The 27161-nt window shown below is 40.1% G+C and overlaps 1 protein-coding gene across 4 annotated transcripts in view; it reads right to left on the minus strand.

Annotated features, from left to right (window-relative positions):
- Positions 1-382: 382 nt before the first annotated feature.
- The window catches only part of SEC24D (SEC24 homolog D, COPII coat complex component), a 42117-nt gene continuing 15338 nt past the window's right edge, over positions 383-27161 (minus strand). For all 4 annotated transcript variants that reach the window (XM_058838046.1, XM_058838047.1, XM_058838044.1 and 1 more), the window contains exons 9-23: positions 16188-16326; positions 14903-15018; positions 12458-12582; positions 9894-10085; positions 9189-9282; positions 7191-7307; positions 6721-6888; positions 6158-6254; positions 5408-5553; positions 4734-4872; positions 4208-4326; positions 3361-3540; positions 3047-3238; positions 2475-2564; positions 383-2077 (exon numbers count right to left, since the gene is read on the minus strand). In XM_058838046.1, the coding sequence (XP_058694029.1) occupies positions 1937-2077; positions 2475-2564; positions 3047-3238; positions 3361-3540; positions 4208-4326; positions 4734-4872; positions 5408-5553; positions 6158-6254; positions 6721-6888; positions 7191-7307; positions 9189-9282; positions 9894-10085; positions 12458-12582; positions 14903-15018; positions 16188-16326 (2055 nt within the window). In that variant the 3' untranslated portion in view covers positions 383-1936. The remainder of the gene's footprint in view (positions 2078-2474; positions 2565-3046; positions 3239-3360; positions 3541-4207; positions 4327-4733; positions 4873-5407; positions 5554-6157; positions 6255-6720; positions 6889-7190; positions 7308-9188; positions 9283-9893; positions 10086-12457; positions 12583-14902; positions 15019-16187; positions 16327-27161) is intronic.

Raw genomic sequence — 27161 nt, forward strand, 5'->3', positions numbered from 1 at the left:
TGTGTGTTACTTGTCACTGTCATGACTGCCGTCATCCTCTGATGTTTTCTCCACTGTGATGTCTTACTGTAGCTAACACTGCCCAGTCAGGCCAGAACTCTGCTGCAGCAGCTCTGCCAGTATGAACAGCTTTGGCTTACCCCATCTTGGTGCTGAACAGCTCCTCTTTGGGACACTTCCCTTCACTTGGATCCTGTCTTCTCACCAGAGCGACGGGTGATGACAATAGCAGAAACACACTGAAAATGCTGAGGCAACGTAAGCTGCCTGTCTTGAGAGTCACAGTAGGAGAAGGTGACCTACAGTGTACTCACTGCTGGATGCCATGGCCATAAAACCTTGGAGAACTTGGGATGTGCGAAAGAATAAACACACACACAGATTATATTTAATAATCGCTTATTTCTTTACACAAATGTTGCTGGTGTCATTTTACAAATGAAATGGCAACAAATACTTTTTACAGGGTAATGTCTACAGCTAAAAAGTGCTTGTCTTGGCAGCTGAATCCAGGCCAAGGACCCTTTTGTAATACAGCCACTTTTTTCAAGAGCTTTTGGTCAACAACAAGAATAGGACTGTGTAGATAAGCTGTCAAACCAAAAATCTATGCATTTTGACTGCTTATTGTGGATATTAAATAATATAAGTAGCAACACTAACATGTTTAAAGGCACTTTTTTCTTTACTGAGGCTCAACCTTACTTTTGAGTGTTTTTGGCTTTCTTTGAATCACTATTTTTTTTAAGTAATAGCTTTTTAAGTTTGGCAAATTCAAACCTCACGTTCAGAGGCATTGGTCCTAAAGAGACAGAGAGACTGATGAAGTATCTGAGGTAAACAGCTGTTCCAAAGGCTCTGGCTTTCCAAATTCTACCTTCCATATTGGTATTAGCAAAGGCTTTTTTTTCAAAACAGTGACCATTGATTAAACCAGTCATGGGAGAGGAGGTCACTGTAATAGACCTGGTATTAAACAAGAGGCTTTGTAGCACCACAAATAACCTTTGGTTAATGTGCCAACTGTCTCACAGTCGATCTGCCACTGAAATTTTGAGGGACAGGTTTTTCTGAGCTGCATTGGGAATATTCCAGTTAGCAAATGTACTAAGTAAAGCCTAACCTGTGCAATTTTGAAAATGTAATTAAATAGTATGCTAAGCTAATCGCTGCCCCCAAGTGGACAGAATTGTACCATAATAGCGTGATCTGCCAAAGGTGGCAAAAGGATTGTTTGATTACTGTTCTTCCTGTGATCCCTGTTGTTGGCACACTTACTCAAGTCCAGTTACAAAATTGAGGCATTTCTGTCTCCTGGATAGCCCTGGCTGTGGAAGGGTCCCTAGAGCTCTGCTTCTGTAGATAGCAACACTTGTCCCTTCCAGGAAAAGAAAGATTTACTTTACAGATATTTACTTCACAGGAAGGAAGTAAAGAAAAGTAAAGAAATCCTTCAAACTGAGCTGCATGTTTACTGCCAATCTGATTCAACTCCATGTCCTCACTTAGAGAAAGAAATTTTTTGTCTCTTTTCTTCCTCTGTAGAGATTCTGATCATCTTTCCCAGCTCTGGTACAACTTATGACTAGCAAAAGGAATAACTGAGAGTTTGCTAAATTGTCTTTTAAGAAATATATACCATATATGCTCTTAAGCATTGACACTCTGGAATCTGGTAATTCACACAGAGAAAGAGTCAGGACTCCCAGAAGATTAATACCTGAGTGCAGAACTTCCTATTCTACAGCTTAAGAAGTAAGCAAAATACTCAGGGAGAGATGGGATCAAACATAACTGTACAAAAAGAGCACAGAAAAGGGTCAGTAAAGCACAGCAGAAGGCCTGGGTCTGGTGGAGCTGTGGGGCAGCCTTCAGGCACCAAAAACTGTCCCTCCTGCAAAGGCAAAAAGGAACTGAACATTTTACTTGAGTTGCCTTAGCTGAGCAGCTGGCTGATCTCTTTGTGAATGCACACGAGGAAATCCACGTACGAGGCTCCTCCATAAATACTCTTGTCTTCTACTAGGAACTGGCGGAAAAGCATCTCTGGCTGCTCCCGCTGCTTCACTACCATCAGCTGGGAAGAGAAGAGATACAGACAGATAGTTTTAGGGTGCAGCCAGACTTGATGGCAGCACTGTTTTTCTATGGCTCTTAGTGGATGCTCTTGAGGTGGGGAAAACCCCCAAAACTAATAAATCTCCACATTGCACAAGATGGAGAGACTAACACGAATTGAGGAGTGCAGAATAAAATGGTTCCTTTTCAAACTTGACTACCTTTGAAAATCAGTTTTGATTGGCAATTAAGCACATTTCAGATGCCTGTGCCTACAAATCATGCTGGAACTCACCCACGTGCAGGAACACTCCCAATACCTAAAAAACCTTTTACAGCCACTGATAAGTTTTGGTAAAGCCTGGAGTGTTCTTTTGAGCAAGTATGAGAAACAAGCTGAGGGAAAAAGCAGTTACCTTCATAGTGTGGGGCTTTTGGCTCTGGATTTGATCCAGAATATGCTTCAGTTTCTTAGAAAACGGATTGTCCAGGTCAGGCAGGGATGTCTGTCAGAAGGAAAGCAGATTGTTATAGTCCAGTCACATCTCTAACCAAGACTAGCTTCTGATAGTTATAAGGTACTGTGGATTTCATACTAAACCAGGAAACTGCATCTCTTTCACTAAAAGGTCTCGTCTTGAGGACTCATTTTTCAGTTTAAAATAATTACTATATGAAAATGCATTGTCAGGAAAACTTAACCATTGCAAAACGTTTTGTTCTAATTTTAGTAATACACAGTGGAAAGGACTTTAATATCTGCAATGAAGCTTAGGAAGATTAAAAAGTTTTGAGAGCTTCTGTCCTCTCAGTGTTCAGAGTGTCAGTGTTAAGTTTTATGTAACTTAAAGCAATTCTGGTGTCTTAACACCTTCTGCTGGTCACCTGTTCTTCCTTTTAAGGCTGAGGGATGAACAAAGACCTCACTTGTTTCTCTGATTAGCATCTGGTCTTGCTAATCCTCAATTCTTAGTCTGCATTTACTCACGGCCTCGGTGCTGATGTGTGCAAAGGACGGCACGTTGAAAAGCCCCTGGATGAGCTCTGGGGACACGCTGGCTCCCAGCCACAGGAACATGCTCAGCCCGTTGGCCAGCAGGAAGGCCCCTCCCTCGGACAGGCGCTCCTCGGAGCAGCGGATGGCAGCTGGGACAGCGTCACTCTTCAGATCCAGGCTGTGCTGTGGGGCAAAAGACACAAATGCTGTGGAACTGTAACTACTGAAAAGCCACATCTTAGTGGCTCCTTTTCAGGTAAGAGGGGTTAGAAATTAAAGTGACAAATCCGCTTTAATTGACTCACAATTGGCAGCAGCAGGGGGTAGAAGAAGAGCTGTGTGTCGGCCACCCCCATGGCCATGACCAGCTGGCGGTGGAAAGCTCTCTCATCGGTTGGGATTTCGGGCCTGCTGGCCAGCACACAGCTCTTCAACAGGCAGTTCATGTACACAGGCAGCACCTTCATCGTGTCTGGCAGGATCAGCTGAGAAAGCAACACATTTAGTATGAATACAACAGAAACTATTTGCTCTATAAGCTGTAGTCACTGTCTTGGCTGCTGTCATCTCCCTGCAGCCCTGTTAATCTTAGGGGCACTCTCTGAAGAATTAAGGAGAGAAATAGCGGTCCACAATAAGTGGCTCTGGTTTTGTTTGACATTATTTGGTCCTCACAAACAATGAACAATTCACTGCCCAGGCTTGTGGTTACTGGCAGCACCTCTGGGATGGAAAAGCTCTAGTCCTTCTTTGAGTTAAATCACTAAGATATGACTGAATAAATTAAAAGGAAACAAATCAGTCACTCTGCTTAGTCAAAAATACGAATACTACAACCATCTATAACAACATAACAATTAAGAATGACAGCTTTGTGAGTCAGTACGTAATTCCAGCAGGAAGAAGAGGGCTGGCTGAGCTCCTTTGTGTGAGTACAGGCATCAGTTCCATCAATGGCACTGCCTTTTGTTCCAGAACAACAGTTTATGCGTGCTCTAAGTGCCACCACTGAATCCCACCTGTCCATCAATTGCATTTGAAAGAAAAGGACAAGTCTGTCCTGAAGTTTTGCTTTCTGGCTCTGCTGATGTTGTAGGGTGGTTGTGCACTTGTGGCAAAGCCAGGGTGGGTGGGATTGGGTGTGGGTTTTACCTGGCTGACAGCTGCTGGGCTGGCACAGTTCTTCTTGTAGCAGGCCAGCATGTGAGCAGTCTGATTCATCAGGATGTCCCTGACTGTCTTCAAGGGCTGGCTCAGAATGGCTTTAAAAGCTACAAGCACAGAATAAAAGTGTGTGTTAAAAAAGACACTCAAAGTATCTTTGTCTGCTGCTGGTTTCTGATTTTACAGACCTGAGGGCTGAGGTTGATTTTCAGGCTGTTCTACAGACATCCAAAAACCCCACCAAACCCCCATCACTGCAGTAGGATGTCCATTATTGTGCCTGACCAGTTCCATGCATTACCTCCACACAAGTATTTCTTTTATGGCAGTTTGTCTGAAATAGGTAATTATTATTTGTCTTCTCAATTTCATAATACTTCAAGAATTGTTCAGGCGTGGAGCAGTAAGTTATAAAATATTATTTCCCACTAGGTAATCACTTCAGCCCCTTTTCCTTCCACTTCATCCATGCCACAGAAAAAAAGGAAGCAAAACTGGTCAGCTGCAACTGTACCTGACTTAGCAAAGAAGTTGATAAGTGCATCAGTCTCACAAGTCCTGTAGACATCAGCTAACTGGGAGCTGCAATTCAAACCTATGTTGTGTATGCGGATTCGCCTCTGCCCGCTCAGCGATGTGTACAGGACAGCACACTGCAACAGAGGCACAAAGTGTCACCACTGGAGCCACCTTCTCTGTGCACAAAGGACAGGTGACGCCTTCTGCAGTCAGTGCAGCCTGGCAGCTGTAACACCAGCACACCTGTGGGTCTTGGGGACACCTCTCAGACATTATAGAATAAGTTATTCATATTAACATCATAAAAACTCCTACAGTCTGTAGAGGGGGAAGTGAGGTTTAGCAATGGAGAACTGCTCTTGAATAGAGAGGTCACAAGGAATGCCACAGCAATAACAATTGCCATATAAGTAGCAATGGATCTCTTACTCCACATAAACTTATTTACAGTGAAATAAAAAAAAAGAACAGCTGATGAGGTTTCAGTGAGTGTTTAGAAAGGATCTGGGAACCCCTGAATAGAAAACACTTTTTACCAGTGGTGTTATGGCACAAGAGTCTGCAAGTTGTGCCTTGTTCCCATCACTCCTACCCCATCACTTCTCTGCTCTGGCTGCATTAGGTCACACCCACCATTTTACAGTATACATCAATTAGGTTTTTTTTTACCTGAATTAAGGCCCCAGTGTCTTCATTTAGTTTGTCATCATGTTTGAACTCCACTGTCACTGCTTTGTCACAGTCAACCGCTGCCATCTCCACATCCGTGGTGTTGTTCATGTAAATGGCCCCAAAGAAGTCTGTAGCCCTGAAGCCTGCAGACAGATTAAAACAGAGCATTTCAGTTAAAAATGGCAAATTAAATTGACATCACTTACTGAAGCAGGAGCCATTTTCCCTCAGGGCTTTACAGGCTCAGGAGTCCCAACAACTTTCCTTGCTGAGGACATTTGTGAGAGCTGGAGAAAGGGAAAAAGCTGTGACTTGGACACCCAGAGCTTCTGCACTGCTGGCTTGGCCTCTTTGGGTGTGTCCCTTTCTCTAAGACCTGCATTTGAGCTAAGAATGATAGAAAGAAGCTGGATAGACATAGGAATGTCATTTGAGCACAGAAATGAAGGCACAGGTCAGTGTCCAGAAGCAACACCTTTTTATACAACTTCCTTGTAGTGCATGCTGTGTGCAGAGTGAGCAGAAGCCTTTCCCAGACTTGAAAATCAGTTATTAAGGAGGCATATACAGGAAGTATGTGTGTGTGTGTATGTATATAAGTGACAACATATACACACACAGACATAGATTTTATCAGTCTGTTCAATTAATTTTCAAGAGGTACATAATGAAATGAAACCAGCCTGATCTTACAAGTGATTTGCACAGCACTACATTATTTAAAATTCATTCTCGGGGTCCTATTACCTGTACTTGTCCGAACCCTCATTGTTGCATCAAATCCCATCTTTTTTTGGATGTCCTTCCTGAGGTCACTCAAGAACTGGGGGCTGTCAGCATCAAGCTGAAAACACAAAGCAGAGGGTTCAGAGGTTCAACACCAAGGGGCAGCAGCACAGCAGTGACCCAACATCCCCTCCCATGATCCCCCATCTCATCCCAGCAAATCTGCACACAGCTCTTAAGTCCTTTAAAAAGGATTTCAAATGTGGATTGTTATTATCAGAATCAGGTATATGCAAGTGTCCACAGCTCATCACCAGGCCTGGACATTAACTGGACATTCCTACACTTAAAACTTTCAGCAAAATCTTAGGATACCAACCAGCTTATTACTACTTCAAGATCCAAACTTGAGCCTAACCTGCCGTAGTTAAGTTTGAATTTTACCCCCTGGAATTGATAACCAGGTTTTCCAGACTCACTCTGCTTTTAAGTTAAATGTCCAAGCACACATTGAAATGAGATTAAAAACAACAGCAACCCCTCAGCTGTTATTATCTGAAAGGCAGCAAACCCACACCACTTACCTGGAAATTGTTGTATTTGTATAGTGTTCCACCAGTGTACATTGTGACAAGGCCCATGGAGGCTACATCCACATACTGAGTTGGGAAGAGGAATAAATTCACACAGCAGCCATTAGCCACACAATCCTTGGCTAAGGCCTCATAATTTCCTTGTGGCTGGAAGAGGGTCTGCACAGGAATAAAAAATACAAATGCCATCATATTAGATATTAATCACAATTCAGAGGACCAGATGAAGACAAAAGGATGAAGTGGAAGTTTGAAGTGAGGTATGGCTATCATCAAAAACATGCTTGCCCTGCCCATGGATACAGGGAACACCTCAGTATGTTCTTGGAGAACCCATCACTACAGAGACATCGTATAACCAAACACTTCTGTGTTAAAGAAAATACACAAAAGAAGATCAGTGTCCTATTAGACAAATGCCATGTACCAGCAGTCCCCTTGTAGCTCAGAGCAGAAAATACCTTTTCCTTATCTGTGTTGAGCAGTTTCTTGTCATCTCTGTTTTTCAGCTTCCCTGGTGCTTCTGCAGTTGGCAGAGAAGAGTGGAAGAGGAACAATTTCCCAGCACATTCTGCAGCCTGTTCAAAGACACCACGCTGGAATAAACCTTGGCACAGTTCTTACTGCAGGGTTAACAAGCCCATATTCACTCACTGGGGCTCAGAGAGCAGAGGGCACTTGCTGCAAGCTCCTCACAGCTCAAGAACTCATTCCCACCCTCAGCACCCGGCGCAATGAGCCCCCAAACCAACGGGGGCTTTCCTCTCAGTGCAGTCCAGCACAGCTTTGCTGGCCGAGACGTTCCAGCAGCCCCTTCTCCTGAGGCAGGAGGAGGAGCTCCTCTCTTGGAGACTTCCCACTGGATACAGGCATTATGCAACAGGCATCAAAATATAAATTCTCAACTGGATCAAATTTATGGTAAATGCAGTTTAACAGAAGAATTCAGCTCAGGCACACTGCTGTTCCGTGCCTTTTTATAAATGGGTGACAATTCCATCCCTGCTGGACATTTCAGACTGAAATCTACAGTGCAGGATGCAGACACAAATCAGAAATCACCAACTTCACAAAACATTCCACCTTTCAAAATCAGCTGTGGCTTTCTAGGAACACCAGAAGTCTCTGCTCTGGCAGAAACACAACTGGAGGCAGCACCTGACCTTTAAAATGGCTGAAATTTCACCCCTGATATTTCAAGAACAGTTACTTTTGATCACCAATGCCAGTTTATCCAGTTCCTTTGAAGAAGCATTCTGCTGAAGGACAAAAGACTTCCCAAATACTGTTTGACCTGATATCTATCAGGAATTAGTGAAACTGGTTTGACAAAATTTCTAAATATACATATTTTTCATATTATCCATTTATTCTTTTTAGAAAAGAACTGTTTTCTTGAGCAAAGGTATTTGCAGATGAATAATTCAGAGTGAAAATCCTTAGAAATTATAACTTCAAAATACTGAGCTAAACTATAAGTGAAATTAAGAGCTGCTTTCTTTTATAGCCATCATCAAAGGAAATTTGCAATTATGGCCTTTAAATTTGCATTGTAGAAGTATTTGGAAAAAGCATTCAGATGTGCTTTGCACACATACCTGCTGGTAGTATGAATAAATAACAAGAAAGCAGGTATTAAATCAATATATACATAACAGACTTGAGAAATGTTTTGTTTTGGTTTTGACAAATTTATGTACTCAAAGTTCATGCTTTATTCATACAAAGCTCACAGATAAATCAACCATACTAAAGCACCACTGGCTGTGCTCTGCCCCTACAAATCCTGTGGTGAACCAGGGTGGTGTGCATTTAATTTGCAACGCTCCATGGGAATGTCAGCACTTCAGGGAATGTCCCAGACATACAGAAATCAACTGGGCAGCACCTTGGCCTGTGGATTTCCTGCCAGCTGTATCCAAGCTGGGAGAACTTGTCAGTTAAACAGAAAGCCTCCAGCCCCGGCCTGAATCGGTCACAGACATAGTTATAAATATTCTGTTTTATACAAGCAAGAGAATAACCTAAGTCTGATGTCATTATTATTATTATTAATTATTATTATTATTCTGACTTTCTTGCTCTTCATACATTCAAGGACTGCTTATCTGTTCAAACACAAGAGTATTGATTTGTTCTGCTGAGGTAACTAAACATAGCTTTATTTCTCTTAAATGCTGAACAAAAAACTGACTCCTGCTCCTCATCTTCTCCTAAATGTCCCTCCTACATGGAATAGACTCTGGGGACTGTTTTCCCTCAATAAGAACATCTGGGAACAGATGTTATGTTTGTCAGTTCTTACTCTGACTACTGCAGTTGGAAGGTCCTGTTAGAACAAGGGAACATTAGTCCTGGAAACAATCAACGACCTCTTTTCCCTTAATTTCCCAGTGTGATGGGAATGGCTTTTAGCAAACCTGATTTCAAGCTGCTTCTCTGACAGAGAATGTTCTAACCTTTAGTGCCTCCATGCCAGCCTGGATAACGGGAGCAAAGATGGTCTCACTCTCATTAGTGTCTGCAAACAACTCTGGAATCTGGTCCAACAAGCTATGAAAGAGAAAGGATCAATGTCTCAGCTGGTCAGTGTAGGGTAACCCCCAAATACAGCTTGTAACATACCAAGTCTTCACACAGGAAGATGTTTATCATGAAAATTTATAGTGCAAAAAATAATACAAATTTTCCTTGCTCCATTTCTTAGGATCCCAGCCAGAATCAAAGAAAACATGCATTTTTTAATTCTATGAGATGCATTGCTTCGAAGCTTGTAACCTCAAGGAACATACAATAAATAAAAAAACAGCCATGAAGTAGTTCTGGTGTGCTGTAAGGACTTCAGAGTCCTAAGATCATATCCAGGTGCACACCATGTGCATTCCAGGAGGGGAAACGCAACGTGCCTCAGAGCCTCACCCCCTCCCAGTTGAGAGGCAGCATAGCTGACAGGTGGTTTACACCTGACCTACATAAACTTTCCAGTTTGGCACTGGAAGGCTGTGGCTATTGCTTTGTCTTTGCCTCAGAGGAGGAAACACAGGGCTTGAAGCATCTGCCGGCTTCTCCAGTATTTTAATAGATACCTGTATGCCCCAAAACCCAACTGACTAAAAATCATAAGCATTCACATCTTACTCTCATGAAGTATAATTGTACTTTACTTGGTAACAACTGATCGGGATTCCTCAAAGTCAACAAGGAAACCATCCAGCAGAGGAACAAAAACTTCTGCCACATCCGTGACCACCATCATCTGAGGCTGAGCTAAGCTGCTTTTTACATTGAAGAAGTGAAGGACCTTGTTATAAGTGACAAAACCAACTCGAATTGCTGAGGATTCTTCTTGCTCTTCTCTGTAAGAAAAACAAAACTCAACTGGTTGCAATTCTGAAATCCTGACCTTGCAATAAAAGCATTTCTTTGACGTGCAAGGCTGCTCTCTGATCGTTATCTGCACTGGGAACAACAAAGCAAACAACAACCAAGCAGTTGTAATGGCCTCAATCTTTGCCTTAGGTCAAATTTAAACACCCAGATAAAACCAACTGCTCGATTGTTTACTTTTTTAAAAAAAGTTATAAAGTTACAACAACCCTATTAATGGTGCATACCATTCAAACAGTCAAAAATCCCAAAGATGAAGAATAAACCACATTGACATCATAACATTGGGAAAGAGAGAACAGCACAATTAGTTATGGAGCTTGATGAGGACCAAGTGCTATTCAATTTTTATACATGCAGCACTTTGGTCCTTCAAAGAGAAGCACTCACATCATCCCAGTCCCAAAGGTCTTACACACCAGGAATTTGGGACCTTTATTCCAGATATTGCTCTTACCAGTGTCAGTCTGCACTTCCCCACTTCAACCAAGTTCTGCTATTGTTTTAAAAATTAGCTTTAAGCAGTCAATTGTTCTCTGTAGCTCACACACTATTTAGTTATTTTTGAAGACTCACAAGCAGAAACCTGGCCCTTATGCACAGAAATGCATTCAAATACTTTCTGGTTTTTATTTTTAATTAATGTACCTAAAAATCGTAATTGCTCAACTCATTACTCTGATTTTTTGAACTCATAACCACATTTCTACAAACACATTTCTCAGTATTTTTCAAAATATAGTCAGGGAGGGAGTCCTTGTTTGGAACATAGGTTTGAAAACATCTACTCTAAAATTTCAGCAATTCTTCTTCTGCACAGATTTTTTAGTATCCCAAGTTCCTCCTCTCAAAGATACAAGCTCAGGGTGAATTCCCTGCAGAGGGCTTTTCCCTTGTGTGGGAACAGCAGAATATTTCTGCAGGTGTCTTTGTGCAGCAACAGAAAATGAACAAACAAGTGACCTCTGTCCAAGCAACACATAAAACTTTCACCACAGATTTTGGTGGAATGCCTCATGTTTGTCTTCTTTCAAATTAATATTGTTTAAGCCAACAGACAAATCTGAGGAAACTGAAGGGCCTGGCTTGCTTTATTTTTTAATTGCTTTTTCCAATGGACATGAAAACTTTGGCCCAAATTATTTCACAGAGTGCTGGTGAGAAGGATGAATATGTCTCTCTTGTCATATGGATACACTTGCTTACATTCCTCCTCTACTTGCTCTATTCAAATTTCCCAACTGCCAAATGCTTCTTGTTACTTCACTCATGCCTCTTATTTTCTTCAGAGTCATGACCAATCCTGATGGAAAACTCTGAGATATGTTCAGGATAATATCAAACCCTTGTCTCCAGTGTAATCTTCAGTGAGAAACTACTTGAGAGATGGCCTTACATGGGCATCTGATAAATTAACCCCCACCTTGGACTGGAATTTCTTTCTGGCACAGGGATCCCAGAAGGCCATAAGAAAAAAGATATTTAACATATCCCAGATTGTCCCAGGGATGTCATCTCCCACCCTTCCTCACACTGCTCTCTCCATTTCTTAGGTCTGTTCTCCCTCTGCAAGCACTGTTATTTAGAAAGCATTTTCTTTTTGGGTTTTTTTTTTAATATACTTTTAGATGCAGGAAAGAAACATCTTGTCTACTTCATTTTTCAGTCTTTCACTGCTCTCATGTCCCTACGTGTCTGTGTTATTTAAACTCTGTTGAAAACTACACTAATACACTAAAACAATTCACTAATATTGACCAGTAGTAACACTGCTGCTGTGATTCATGCTCACAAAGCACATGTACTCTATTTCAGAAAATGGTTGTTGCCCACCAAGACCTGTTCTCTCAGATACAAACCAGGACAGTGAAGTATCACAGCGCAGCAAGAAGCTTTAAAAGTTGTGCTAATTAACAGTAAGAGCTAAAGATACAAAGCACTATGGCTTTAGAGAGACTGGCTGCTCCTGAGTATTCTGGTTTAGGTACTTCCCTGTTTAATTCAGTGAGAAAAGCAGGACTGCAGTGAACACAACGGCAGCAAGTGAAGTGGAAGCTATGAGCTGTGACTGAGCTGATAACACCACTAGAGTTCACTGCAAGAAAGGAAAAGAATGCAAGCTCCATGTGCAGTAGCATGGCAGATTCTTTCTGTTCTTACAGTAAACCCAGACACCCAAATGTAAGAATTGCCAGCAGTGTTAAAAATGAACATTTGGTCACTATCACTCAAAAAACTCCCGTACTGGAAATTCTGACATTTTCCATAGCCTTTCCACATGCAAATCTGCACGAGAAGTGCAGTGCAGTGAGTTAAGCCAAGCACATTAACGTCTCTTTACCTTGGAAGTTTATCTAGCAGAGTCTTCAGTTCATCACATATGAGTTTCACTAGGCCACTCTTTATGTTTCTGTATGAAACATCAATCATGAAGATAAAAGCCGGTGGATTAGGAGGCTTCTTGTCCTACACAGAAAAAAACCAAACATCCACAGGAAAAATTAGACAGTGTCCTGTTATGAGGAAAAAATTTAGAGGTAGTACCATAAGGCAATACAAATACAGTGTTCAGTTGTTTGAATAAAATGCTGTGAACTGTAAATAGTAACTACTGCAGAGAGCTGACATGTATTGGGTAAAGTCCAGCCCTGGAATAAAACATTATCGCTGGAAAACAGCATTCTAATGGAATAAAATATCTAAAGGGTAACAGTTCATTAGATAAGATGAAGAACAAACTTTTCTGCTAGAATACAAATGTTGAAATGAATTTGCATTTTGGCTTTTTTCTGTACCCCTGCTTTCCTTTGGGAGTATCTCTTATCCACAGTGTAAGTGGCACACAAATCGTGCATACATTGCTGACACAAGTTTCTGTAAGTAAAAAAAAGTAAACTTTTCTGTTTAAAAACAAAAAAGTAATGCCAAGAGATGTACCTAGTAAGTTAATACAAAATGATCAGAGCAAGAGTAAACATCACCTTCCTAAAATGAGTTTTCTTAATTCCTATTAAATGAGTAGTAGTCATTATTTGGTGTCAAATTCAGGACAGCTTTCTCATTAGAGTTTCACTTCCTTTGTATAGTTCTGACCTCTTAAACAAATTACACTTGTTAAACTAAACCCTAGAAAAATTCCAGTTAAGAAAAATTAATCTAACCTTTTAGTTATGACTTATCCTTAGTCCCTGGCAAACTTTAAACTAAACTGAACATTATACCCTTGATCTCCCAATAATGTCTCATCTGACTTATGCAAATCAGGATTAATTCCAGCAAACTAAAAGCAGGCAGTATTTTTCAAAGCTGTTCCGTTTACTGCACTTGGATTCTTGTTTTAAGAAACTGCACCAAAAACTACTTCTAAACTCCTGTATCAGATCAGCATTAAGAAAGAATCTCTGCCTAAGTTCTGACAAATATATGGCAGAAACAAGGACTTGTGCTCTCACCACATCCGCTTAGCAGGAGTGCAATAATGCAAACCAGCTGGGATTTGTTAACATTTTTTGTAGCTGTTCATCCTTGTCATTTGATAAGCACAAAAGGAAATGACTTCTCAGTTCTTTCTGGTCTTGAACTGGATTTATAAAAAGAAGGGAACCTCTGCATCTTGGAGCCAAATGAAAAGTGAATTACAAAATAATGCTACCTTTAATGACTTATCATTTCCAGAGCAGAGTGTTATTTTGTAAAAGGTTTCTTTTTTGTAACATTACAGTAAGTCTGAGGATGAATCTTTGTAGCAAACAGGCAAACCAGACTGGATGACTGGTCAAGGAAACTCCCTCATTTAAGTGGCAGAAGTTGAGGCTTCAGAGTTTGATGGAGCTTCACTGGATGTACACTGAGTGTCTCACATTGTATTTCTGCAACATCTCATCACAATCTCTCCTGCTTTGGGGTTTAACCCACATTTCAGTCAAATCTTACGGGTTATCTCAGAGACCTCGCTGGATTTTGGAGCAGTGCTCTAGTAAGCAAGCAGAACCAAACCTTCTCATTTTCCTCATACCAGCAATAATTTGATGGTCTGAAGGAAGATACTGGTAGGTACTTCAAGATTTTGTAGGACCCAGTTGCTTTTTCTAACCTTATCATAGCCTCAGCTCCACTGAAGGGAAGAAAATTCTGCCTGATGCCAGCAAGAACAGAAAAATACATCTCTACTGCAGTCAGATATAGTCACACTTGCAGTTTTGTAAAATGAGCTGAAGTTTGAAAAGATTAAGTAATTTATGCTTTCAGAAGTATCAAATACAGTTCTGTAATAAAACCAACTACAAATATTTAGAGTAACATGAGTGGGCTCTGGATTGAGTTCTTCAATGAGTTGATATTAGAAGAGAGAACCAATTCCACTGTAACTTATTGGTCAGAATACTAAGAAGACTCTTGCCAGAAACAGATATAAAGGTCAAATTCCCTTGCTGAGGTTTTGGGTACTAGGAAGGCAATTTAAGCATGTGTCTGTCTTCCAAATGAGTAGAAGACACATCTAAAATGTTACAAGGCACCAGAATTTCAAAGAAATCCCCTGACCATGCAACATGCTGGGTAGGACCCAACACGTCACACTTAGACTGGTGATCCATTAATCTGGTTGTACTTACTTATATCACGTTACACAGCACAAAAGAACAAAAACATTGTACTCTGCACACCTATCCGTATTTCCTAGAATGTTCCTGGAAACTGATATGCAGCTTACAAGTGCATTTATTCTAAGGAGCTTGTTTGTTTTGCCATAACGCTGTGCACTGGTTTGCACACCGGCAATACTCACTCGGCAATAATCCGAGGTAGCCACGTACTCGTAAGATCCCAGGGACAGCTCAGGCCTCTCATAGTGGTCTATCCGTCGGCCCATGTGGTCCAGGTGTTGAAAGAAGAACTGAGGGACTACAAGCCAACACAAGAACAGGAAAAATCATTTATCATTGGGGAAACAGAGAAATAACACAACAAATTCTTTCAGCAGATGCAATATACTTCAAAGCACTAAGAAATCGAGCGGGTTCGTACCAACAATTTATGCAGAGTCAGTCTTATGGTTCCTCAATGAATACATATTCAGAATGTTTATTTTTCACATTTTTGCCTGTAAAAATGCACATGTGTGTGAGTGGGGGGAATATCAACCTAGTTTCTTAGCCATTTTTAGTCCTTATCAAAGGGTTTTTTTTTTTTTCTAAGTGCTTTCTGACTAAGATACTGTAGTAATAGCAGGATGATTTAAAACGTTACTGCATCTTAAATGTCTTTTTTCAAGTGTTCCCAGTGCATCTAAATTTCCCTTTATGTGAGTTGAAATTGTTAACAAACGATGAAATTTATTATCTGCTATGCCTGCACAAACATTAGAGCTCCAGGCAGCAAAGCAGTTGGACCCAGTCTGACAAGGTTCACGTTTCAGAGTTGAAAAGATGACTGTATTAGGGAAAGCACCATAGCCCTGTGATCCAGCTGAGGAAATCCAGCTTGATACAAATGTCTAGAAAGGCTAGTTCTGGCAAAGATTTGGGATTTTGCCAAGAGCACAAGAACAGTTATGAGTCACATGCAGCACACTTGAACAAATATGGCATGGTATCTTCTGTGAAAACCAACACTTGTCACAGTAAGATTAATAGCTTATTTAACCATTGCACCCACAGTCATGCACAGGATGAAGCTAACATGGGTCTAAATATTTGCTTCTTGCTGTAAATTTGCATTTCTTAAAGAAATTAATGCTTTATTTCAGCACAAAATTATTAACACAAGCATTTCTGTATCCTATGTTGCAAAAAAAAAAAATTAAAATAAAATTTTGATCATACCAGAATGGACTTCATGAGTGAGCATTATTTTTTGTATATTTTTTTTTTAAACTGTACTGAAAAAATGTTTCCCTCTACTACTCCTGGGAATTGATTTTTTTTCTTTTCATTTGTGAAATAAGCCTAGTTACTACATCTCCCTAAACTATTTTTTATTAAACCAGCGAGTCAAGAAAATAATTTTAGGAATAGTTTCTTTTTAGTCTTACGGAATTGATATGAATCCCAGATTAGAGAAATGTCACTCACCATCATTTATACAGTTGCAAAATCCACACTGGTACCTCCTGCCACCTTCAATGAACTGCATGAAGGGACACATGTAAGCTTTGCAGCGGTTGCACCGGATGGGGCCGGTCTCCCCGTGGTTTACAAGATAAAGAGGTGTCTGTAGAGAGAGAGCAATGTCAACATGAAACCAAGGAGAGCTACAAAGAGTTAATTCAGATTTAACTTGTTAGAGACCACCTGATTAAGAGATCATTTATTGTTCAGCTCACACAAAAACTGTAGAGCCCCAAAGATCCCCTCAGGGGCTAAATTCACAAGTTCATGGGCTGTATTCTGATGTTTATCAGGAAAAGAATAAGGATTCTGACCAAATCCCCACAATGTTTTGCAAGCATTGGAAGTTTAGGGCTTCAGGCTGATTCTCTCCAGCAGAGGGTCATTTTTACAGCTCACTAAGAAAAATCTGCTGGAGTCAGGTCTTTTGGCTTCTGTGCCAGATAGAGCTTTTCCTAAAGAAATCTGCTGCTTGGCAATTGCAAAAGGGTATTTGCTGAGAAAGCCCTTAATATTTTGTCCTAAATGCTGCCTCCCGTGCTGCCTTGTTTCATGCTACACTCCAGTTTAAATGATGTCAGGGTCACCAGCCAGAGGGGGAGATTTAGGAGAAATACTAATATTTATTGAAGGAAAGTACATACAGCAAACAAGTACAGTACCTCAAGCACTTGTCAGTTTAATTACACTGACCACGCTTGCTTACAGCCCTTGACAAAACCCACAGCTAAGGGAAGACATTTTCCAGGTGCCTCTTTCCATACAAACTGCAGCAATTGAAAGATTCCTGTGATTATTCTTAGCGTTAGAAAAGTCATACTTGAAACCACTACAGAAATGGAAGTTTGCTCAATTATTTGTGAAACACTAATTTTTATTTTTTATTTTTTTTCTTACTCCCTTCATCCCCAGCTAAAAATCTCAAAAAGCAGGAATAAAAAATGTCCAGAGTTTGGACACAGCAGATCCCTACAAGAAGAAAAATGCTGGCAATGCCTTTCAATGCTAACACATCACACTAGCACATTCTTTTTTTTTTTAATTTTTTCAATAACTATTCTGTCTCTTCTTAAGGAATGGGTGTATTTAATCTATTATATACTTAATCCTTTACTGCTTCATGAGGATGCGTTTTGTCAAGGATTTTCTACATACAAGTAGATTTTTACTTCATGGGTTTAAAGTGCTCCCTCCTGCTTCACTGAGATATTCTTTTACTTTGTGTTCTTTCCTTTACGCAAATTGAGTTTAACCCAAATTAACCAATAATGCCAGCTGGCAAATATCAGGGTCATTTTTCAGACATGAAAGCCTTGGCCATGAAACTTGCTCATCAGCCACAATGGCTTAATAAGGTTTAAAAGTTCTGGGTTTTGTTCATTACTTGGCAATTTTCTGATTATCATTCTGCTGTATTAGTTTAATGAGACCTGGACCTGGTTTGCAGTTAATATTATCATAACATCTGACCTCCTAGGGGATAAAAAACAAGACTAAACCAACTCCTGATGCTTTTATACACATTGATACAGTAACTCTCAACCTTGCTTTGATACATTTAACATTCAAGAAAAAATACTCCCCAAAATGTTCACATTTTGATATATCAAAATTAAGACTTGTACATAAAAGACATAAACAAGACCAGTTAAAAAATAAAAGCCATGAAGTTCAGACCCAAGTATTTACATTCTTACACACATGTAATAAATTACCTTCTTGAAGACAAAAAAATTAAGGGGGAAAATAAATAAACCCATGAAATAAGCCAACCAAAAATGTCTGTGACAGAATTAAGGAATCTGCCTAACAAAGAAAAATTTTGAAAGCAGCCCCAGTTGTCTCCTTACAGATTTATTAACTGGAATTTTTAGAAAATAAATGGAACTTACATTTTAGTGTTTTCTTTAACACTTGAAAACATTACATCAAAAATTAACATATTTAAAGTAAAAGCTATCTGCATGATAACTTCAGAATAAGAACTCAAACCAAAAGCATCAAAACCCCACGTCTTGATGTGAACAACACAGCTGTGAAAGAAGCTTCATCTCCAAAAAGCTGCAATCCTTCAATGCATCACACTGTAGAACCAGACATCCCACCACCCCATCAAGAGAAAGGAATTTCTATCTCTGTGTGTAAACTGCTATTGCACTTCCAAACATCAAAGTAATTTTTGTCAGGGTTAAATAACATTTAAAAAAAAGTAGATTTCTGGGGGAATGTACAAATGTAAATAAAACTGTGCATGTAAAAAGTCCTGAGTTTAAATTAAGGACACATAAAAGCAGAACAGTAAAAAAAAAAAAAAAAGTGATACTGAATGGGAAAGTCTTGTTTGGTGTGCTCTACTCTCTGTAGATGTCACTGTACACCAAAAGAAAAAGCAGAGAGATTCCTTTATGTTCCCATCGAAATCAGTGGCAAACTCTCATAGCAGCAGAGAATGGGGTAAAATTAAGAAAGAGATTTTTAATCTTGGGAGTTTGGTTTTCTTTTAAGTAAATGCAATACTCCCATTTCTTTTGCCTTTCCACTCACAAAGTATCAGCATTTTCTTTCTCTCTAGTCTCAGAAAGAATCAGTTTTGCTGGGAGGAACAACATTGTAATTTTAGGTTAAAGCAAAGAAGGACTGGGTGGGAGATGGAAAACGCTGCAAGGGATCCGCACAAACTTTAATTTCTCTGGAACCTTGAGGCCCCGCTCAAGTGCAAGCCCTGAGAGCTGATCTGATAAACCATAACTTAACCCCAAATATAGCTGCAGTAAGAGAAGTTTTATTTTGGAAATATTTCAGCAAGACCATCTCTCAGGAGTCAGAAAAGTATCACAAAGCAACATACAGACATTGGTGGCATAGCTCCAAGATAAAACACATCCATAAAAATTTCCAAAGGGACTGTAACCTGCACTTTAAAGTCTGAGAAAGCTGAATTTCTATTGCTTGCTATAAAAATGTAGTCCTGACACGCTCCTGAGGGTGATGCCTGCAAGCTATCACCATATTCATATTGCAGGATCTGGACCACAGCTGCAAATTTTAAGTGTAGGAGTAAGGACTGTGCTAAAGCTCCAGATCATCATGGTACATCTCTGGGAAAACATTGTAAAGAGAGAAATCCTAAGTGAGAGATCCTCTGGAAAACAAGAGAGGCACATAGAGATAGTGAAGAAAATGAGCCATTTCTCAGACAACAAAATAAACAGATCAGTGTCTACATCACAACCTTACAGTGTAAGCAGTGCTCCTAGAGTTGTTACTAACAGTTACATTGATGCAAATCTAGTCACTAAAATATTCCTATGAGAATTTCAAGATATGCCACACAACATAACTTTCTAATGAACAAAGGGGGAGCCTTTGTCCAAGTGTGGCACCGCTGCCCCAGGAAAATGTTGTGTTTAATTAGTACAGTAAAAAGATGACAAAAAACTCCACTGGATAATCAAAGAGAATTCTGAAATATAACACTGGTGTTTTTGGAAAAAAAAAAAAATAGGTCATGAAGCAAAGTGTCTCTGTTTCCTAGCACTGCTGAAGGGGTTTGTTTTCTTTTATTCTATCAACATAGATTGCTTTTGAGAAAGATTAACCAGTCTACAAATAATCCCTTGGTTTTGAGTTGCTTTACTGAGTCACATTAAAACGTCAAGAAAGCATTTCCCTTTGTGATGTTCCCACTGTCTTTTATCAGAAGCCATTCCCTCTGAAGGCAGGAGTTATTTTGCCTACTCTTGGTTTTCAGATGTTGAACGTGCTCAGCTTCCTCAGCTGATGACTCAAGCCAATTTGGACTATCTCCTCCACAAGGTTCACAGCAGGTTCAGCTGCTTTCCATACCACGCTTCTATTGATTTCACAGAAAGGCTCTAACATCACCCATGTGATGCAGGGTCTCCTGGCCCTAGCCTGGTTTTCACAGACCACAAAAAAATGCCAAAAACATGTTCAAACCTCCTTGCTCAAAGCCCCTCCAGACCCAGGCTGCACACTCCTCTGCATACACAGCACAGCAAAACACACCATGGCACAGGAGCTGAATTTCAAGTGGATGCTGCATGTGGGATATGATCCAGTGCGTAGGAAAAAAACCAGAAAACTATTTATCAGCTTCTGTGTATCATACCTCAGCCCATCCCTGAAATCCTTACTCAGCATTCCCTTTTTAAAGGGAATATTGCAATTAACTGAGCAGAGTTGGAAGCATCAAGACTGTAAATACAGACTACACTCTATTCAACGTGAGGATTCACAGAAGTTTGAGGATGGGGAAAATACATGTAATAATAATAAAAAAAATGTAATGATGTAATGTAATGATGTAAAAAAAATACCAAAATTAGTTAGCTTACTTCTTTAGAGCTTCTGTATCATACAGGTGAGAGAAGGAGAGGAAGAAAAAGGGAAAAAGTTCATTATCCATGCTCCAGAGAGGCATCCCCAGTTCTGCTGCTCATGATCCCAGGGTGGGAGTGCCAAGTGTTAAGAGGGCAGTGCAATGCAGCACCTCTCAGCTTTGCAGTGCAGACTGCAGGACAGGCTGTATCTTGAGGCAAGGCCAGCAGCCAGGATTAAGTGATGATAGAAGCAGGAGCGTGAAATTGGCTAATCGAGAAATGGTGCTGCACAACACACTTCCACAATGTTAGCACTTGAAACCCATCAGCTCTCGGACCAGACCTGCCTCAGCCCAGTCCACACAACCCAGCAGGAGTGGGAGCTGCTGCAGAGGCACAAACCCAAGGGAAGAACAAGGGCCAGACAAAACTGCCCTAGGACAGCACTGTTCCTGCTGTTAGCACCCCTGAGGATGATAAGCACATGCCAGGGCTGAGATTCAGGGCTGTACCAATCCACAGCTCCACTTCCCACGCCATCAGTACCACAGGTGGAACAGCACTGCAGCCCTTGTCTGAGACTCCTAGGCAAGATTGTTACACCAGCTGTAAAACCACAGAAAAGTAAAACAGGAAAGGTTCAAAAAGTTCTCTACAGAAATGGTAAGCAGTAATTACAAGGGATTAGCTTTACTGGTCATAAGACTTTCACATTAAAATTGGAGTTGGATTTTCAGTGATATGATCTCTCTCTGGCTCATTTTACAAAACCAAACGGAACTTAAAGACACCTCATTCAGGTGTGACTTCTGTTTTTCTGCAAATCACTGCAGGAGAGTTCTAAAGGATCTTCAAAATATCAGACTGAAGCTGGGCATTGAATACTGATTTCTAGACAGGCCCAGTCTCTTACTGTATGGTGCTGTATAATTTATCAAGCTAAGTTCATCCTTTCAGGTTTTTTTTAAAGATAGCTAAATAAATGATGAACCCAACACCAGCTTAAAACACAGGCACAGCCTGTAAAATACAAAGATAATGGATTACTTGGCACATCACTTCTGCTTTAAAAAGTCCAAGACCGTTTAATGCAAACAAAGCTGTGTCCATTTCTATATCCTTAGGAGAGGCAATAAAGCAACACTCCAAACAGTGCTCATGGAACACGCAGCTCTAGGTTTAGAGAACAACTATTTCAGTTTATACATGAATCTCAATGTGCTATAGTGACCTCTGAAACAACACTTACCTAGATGAAATTCTGTACCAGAACATTATCAATGTTATTCACAGCCTCACAGCAACAACAAAAGCCAAACCCCACGTTGGATTTCAGACCCATTTTGGTCTGCTGGACTATCAATAACTTTAGGGACCAATTAGACGTTGGGAATTTTTCCTTTTTAGACACACACATATATATGTGGACAGGCAGATGTGTGTCCATATACATAATGTATTTTATTAGCATAAGAGAGAAAAGCAATTGCTGATCATGCATTAAAATCCAATGAGTGGAAGGTTTCCCTCCTCAAAACCAGAGCTGTTTCTCTTTTGTTAGATGGCATGACTTTGACTTTTTAAATTGACTACTCATGTTTGCATTCCTGAGAACTTTCACAACAGGAACTGCCTGGTTCCTACTTTTGCACAGCCAAATATATCAAAGAAAGAAACTTTAATTAGAAAAAAAAAACAAAGAAATGTTTACGAGTATTTTAATTAGAGATAGAAAGAATCATTCTGCTTATGTGCAGCCTTTCCTGGACAATATTTATTAGTGAACATACCTCCAAGGCTAATTAATTTGAAATCACTAAGAACTGGGCATAGTTAAAGCATCATGCTGCATTCCCAAGCCAGCTAAAGCTAGCCAATTGCCACAGGAGAACTTAGAAAGTACAAGGAGAATTCTTGCTATGTGAACAAAAAGCAGCACTGAACAGCTTCACCTCTGTAGCAAGGACATTCAGGATGAGTTTCATGCCCTTTATAAAAGTCAAGTCCTTTCTAGGATGGTAGTTTTGAAGGTCAATAGTAAAACTAACTGTTACTTCACAAATACCACATCAGGTCACAATGTTCCCAATCTGTCTCTCTTTCATGAATACTTTTGCTACTACAATAACTGGGATGCTCCAAGCAGACTCCAGAACCTTCAAACATTAATAATATTTGTATGTGACTTACAACCACCCTCCTCTCTTTTATTAGCACAGCTGGATGTCACAGCTGTGTGGAACTGAGATACAGCAGTGTGCTGCTTTGGCCTGGGGTACAGTCAGTTTTCCTCACAGTGCCTGGAATGGGGCTGTGTATTGGATATGTGCTGAGCACAAAGATGATAACACAGAGATGTTTCTGTCCTTGCTGAGCAGGGCTCACCCAGGGCCAAGGCCCTTCCAGCCTTCCACACTGGGAGGAGACTGAGGAGCTGACCCCAACTGAGCACAGGGATACCCCAGACCTACGGCCTCATGGTCAGTATGTAAAATGGGGGGAAGAACAAGGAATGGGGACACTTGCAGTGATGATGTTTGTCTTCCCAAGGTACCATTACTGTGTTGGGGCTCTGCTCTCCTGGGGATGGCTGAACATCTGGGTGCCCATGGGAAGTGTGAACTAATTCCTTGATTTGATTTATTGGCATGTGTGGCTTTTGCCTTCCCGATTAATCTTTGTCTCAAGCCATGAGTTTTCCAGCTTTTTCCCTTCCCATTCTCTCCCTGATCCCACTGGTTGGGGAGTGAACTGCCTGGGCTTAGACCATGACATGAGGAAAGCAATCCTGTGAAGGACACAGACCTCCTCTGCTGAGGAGATGATGTGTGTCTCTACTTAGCACACACACAACTTCCACATAATAACAGACTTCATATGGTGGCATCCAAAATACAACATTGCATAACATGCATAGATAAATAAAATATGAAAGAAGAACTCCAGTTTAAAAAGCAAAATGCAAACCTTTGCTCTGGAACTTACTCAACACCAGTGTGTTCAGACTCTGAAATTTTCAAGTGACATCAATAGCCCAAGTGATTTTTAACTTGAGTGTCATTTTTGTTAGCAAAACAAATTATCGGTATTACTGGCCAGTTAATTAAACAAATTTAACTATTACTTTTTATTTCCCTTTTATATGTGTTCTTGCTTACATTACATTTTTCTTCTGCCATTACAATTCTGAAGGAAAATCACAGTCTCTGACTTAACAAAAACTAATTACAACATCCTCACAAAGGCTTTTTCTCATAGTTTCAAATTTGTATAAAATCAGTCAGGAACTCTGATTACAATATAAGATTATATAAATGTCATATTTTCAAATCACTGTTTTCATATCTATCAGAATTACATCCTTACCATAATAACAGTGGTGCAGGGACCAACATACCAACAGAAGTATTTTAAAATAAAGGGTACATTTTAGGACTATTTTTCAATGTATACTAAAAACCAAATGACAGAAGAAAGTAAATGAGAAAATTTGCTTCAGTTAGAAGCAGCTCTGCTGCAAAAGCCATTGCTAAACCTGCCTCTGAATGCTCATTCTAGTTACAGAGTGCAGTTAAGGCTAACAAAGTTCAGGCTAACAAAAAACTTTCTCCTTGATGATGAAGTCTTGGGAAGCAATCCAGTTCCAAATGATTTACTACCAAGTGCAGAGTAGCACAGGGCATACTCCATAAAGAAAGCCTCATCTAATACAGGATTTATGCACCTCTAAATTAGGCATTGTGAAACCAAGCTTACAGGCATTGACCTCCAGAGTGGTGTGACACTTTCTGGGCAAAGCACCTGCAGATGCTTGGGAGTTCTGGGCTCTCCACACCGTGAATGGCAGAGTCTGGCACCTCAGAGGAGCTTAGCAAAACCCCCAAACATTAACCTGCCACTAATTAGCTAAAAAAATTAAAACTGCTTTGACAGAGCAACAAAGATTGCCTTGCTCCAAGTAGACTCAAAACTATGAGCCCAAAGTCTCAGTTCTCTCCTAAATGAGAGCACCAACAAGGATACACTGGAAATGGTTTTATTTTAATGCCTGGAAAACGTATGTTTAGGCTCACACCAGCACACTATACAGTGACATGTATTAAGGTACATCACTTATACAGGTCTTCTATTCCCACCACATTTTAAAACAAACACAACAACTCAAAGATATTGACAAAATCATTCCCTGCTAGATCTTGGACATCCTGACACAAGAACAAACAAAATAATCCATACAGACAGCAGGACAGAAGTGTCAACAGCAGCTCTTCCAGAACCTGTTCTTCAAACAATTTCCTTAAAAGCATTCAAGATAATGCTAGCATTATGGACAATTTTACTGTCCAACTCTGCTCTTGTGGAGGGATGTCATGACAGAGAGATGTCCTGATTTCTGTCAAGTCAGCCACTGTGCAGATAAGCATGACCTAGTTGATATAATGTAACCCTTTTGAGGAAAGAACCCTTCAACAGAATCCCCTGTTAAAAGCTCTTAAATTAGCCAAGCTTTATGCAGTAACAGCCTCCTGTGAAAAAGTAACCAAATAAAAGACAGAAATGAAAGGGTAAAACCCAAATGATGGCTTTTTACAGTGGCTAGGTATTATTAGCAAGCACCTCTCTTCTTCAAAGCCAGCTTATTAACGCATTCCTAATACAAAGGAACCCTCAGCAGGATGTTCAGTTGGAATAATTTCATCTTGCAGACTAAGCATTCTTCATTCTCCTCAAATCAAAGCTCTGCACAAGCACAGAAGTGCTAATGAATTGCACTTGCACACACTTTGTGTGTGTCTATCAAAACATCAGCTTCAAACTACAGCCACAGCCTGCCTGCCCTGCTCACTAGCTGTAAATCAGGGACAACAGAACCTGCTTCCCACAGAGTCCAAAGTAGATTGGAGGAGCATGAGGACTTCCTTAACAAAAACTCCACTGGTAACATTGGATCACGTTTTTAGTTATCCACCTCACTTGATTTTTAGCTGCTGCCAACCTTATAACTCCAGCTAGGAACCTGTACTATCATCCCTGTAAAAACCACAGCTTTCCAAACAGCTCAGCCACACCGGGCCTCATCGAATTTCACTATTCTGAAAAGGTAAAATGGCTTTTAGCTCGTGAACACCAGCATTTCTGAGAAGCAATTCCATTCTCTTAACTAGTTAATGAACTGAGGAGAAAATGGAAGCAAAATATTAGATTCCCACCAGTAGATATCTCTAAAAACCAATAAATTTAAATAAATAGGAAAGAACACGGTAGAGAACAATGACACAAAACTACTAAGGAGCAAAGAAGGCAGCAATATAGATATTTAAATATTTAAAGATAGAGATGATTATTAAAATTGTTTATATTGAATTTTACAACATGAAATACTCTTTTAACTAACTTTAACTTTTGATAGCAAGTAGCATTAATGCTAAATCAAGATCACATGGTTTATTTAGGCTCTGGAAACACTAATCCATCTCCAAAACAAATTTATGTAGGGCTTGGTCTAGCATGATAACTGTGAGAGCTAGTTTATTTTTATAGACTGTTGCTAAAGCACTGGTGGACTAAAAATAAGTTCTGTCAAACAATGATACCGTACTCTCCATCTATAACAAACAAATACTTTTCATAGATCATCCAAATCAGGAGCGTGAAAATGAACTGTTATGTTTGAGAAATAATAAATACGGACTTGGAAAGATAAAACTGTGAAATTTGTAGTGCATTTAAGACATTGGCAGAGGAGGGAAGGCATGAATGTTTTAACAGCCTTTGTTTCCAATGATAAGCAGTGCACAGGCAAAGTTCATTGGTTTATGATTTTTTAGATTGGCTGCAGGTTTTTTGTAGCAACCTCTAAAAGACTGTGTGCCCTCCACAGATTTTCCCCCACTAACTTTTAGCTTGAGGACTTTTCTGACTAAATCCCTTTCACTTGCCCTTCTGAGTCTCAGTGCCTGCAAGCCAAGTGCTGCTACCTCACCTGTCCCTGGGGTATCAAACACAACCCTAAAACCCTCTTTACCCACTGGTCTCCACTTATGCCTTAAATTTGCTCTCATGTGTAATTTAACATTTCTGAAGTAAAGCCTCATTTGTGACCTTCTCCTCAGTGTGACCAGCTACTATCTCAAGTTTAATTATGGCTTCTCTACAACACTTTCATTGTGCAGCTTTACCGGGTTACATATTTCATTTTTTTCTTTCTCACTGCAGGGGTAAACTCTGTTTGTTTGGGGGTTCACTTGAAACACATTCCACTCATCCAAAGACATGCATGAGATCCTTTCATTTACCATCCTTATCTACCAACGTTATGATTTCAATTTCTGTTCTCATTTTCTCCTACAGAGATAATTCATATCCTATTGTTTACTAGAAATGGAGATATCAGGTGTAAACCTCTTCAAAAGACATCCCTGTTCAATTTTTTGACATTTTTTTGTTCCTGACAACTTTTTCTCAGATGTTAGCTAAAATAAATTAAAAAAAAAAAAAATAAAACCTGACTTTGCCTGTTAATATTCCCACTTCACTTTTGGAGGCAGAACACCAGTCCCTCTGTGTAGACATTACACTTGGCCAAAAAGACCCA

Source organism: Poecile atricapillus, chromosome 4, assembly GCF_030490865.1.
Source record: "Poecile atricapillus isolate bPoeAtr1 chromosome 4, bPoeAtr1.hap1, whole genome shotgun sequence".
Classification (NCBI taxonomy): domain Eukaryota; kingdom Metazoa; phylum Chordata; class Aves; order Passeriformes; family Paridae; genus Poecile; species Poecile atricapillus.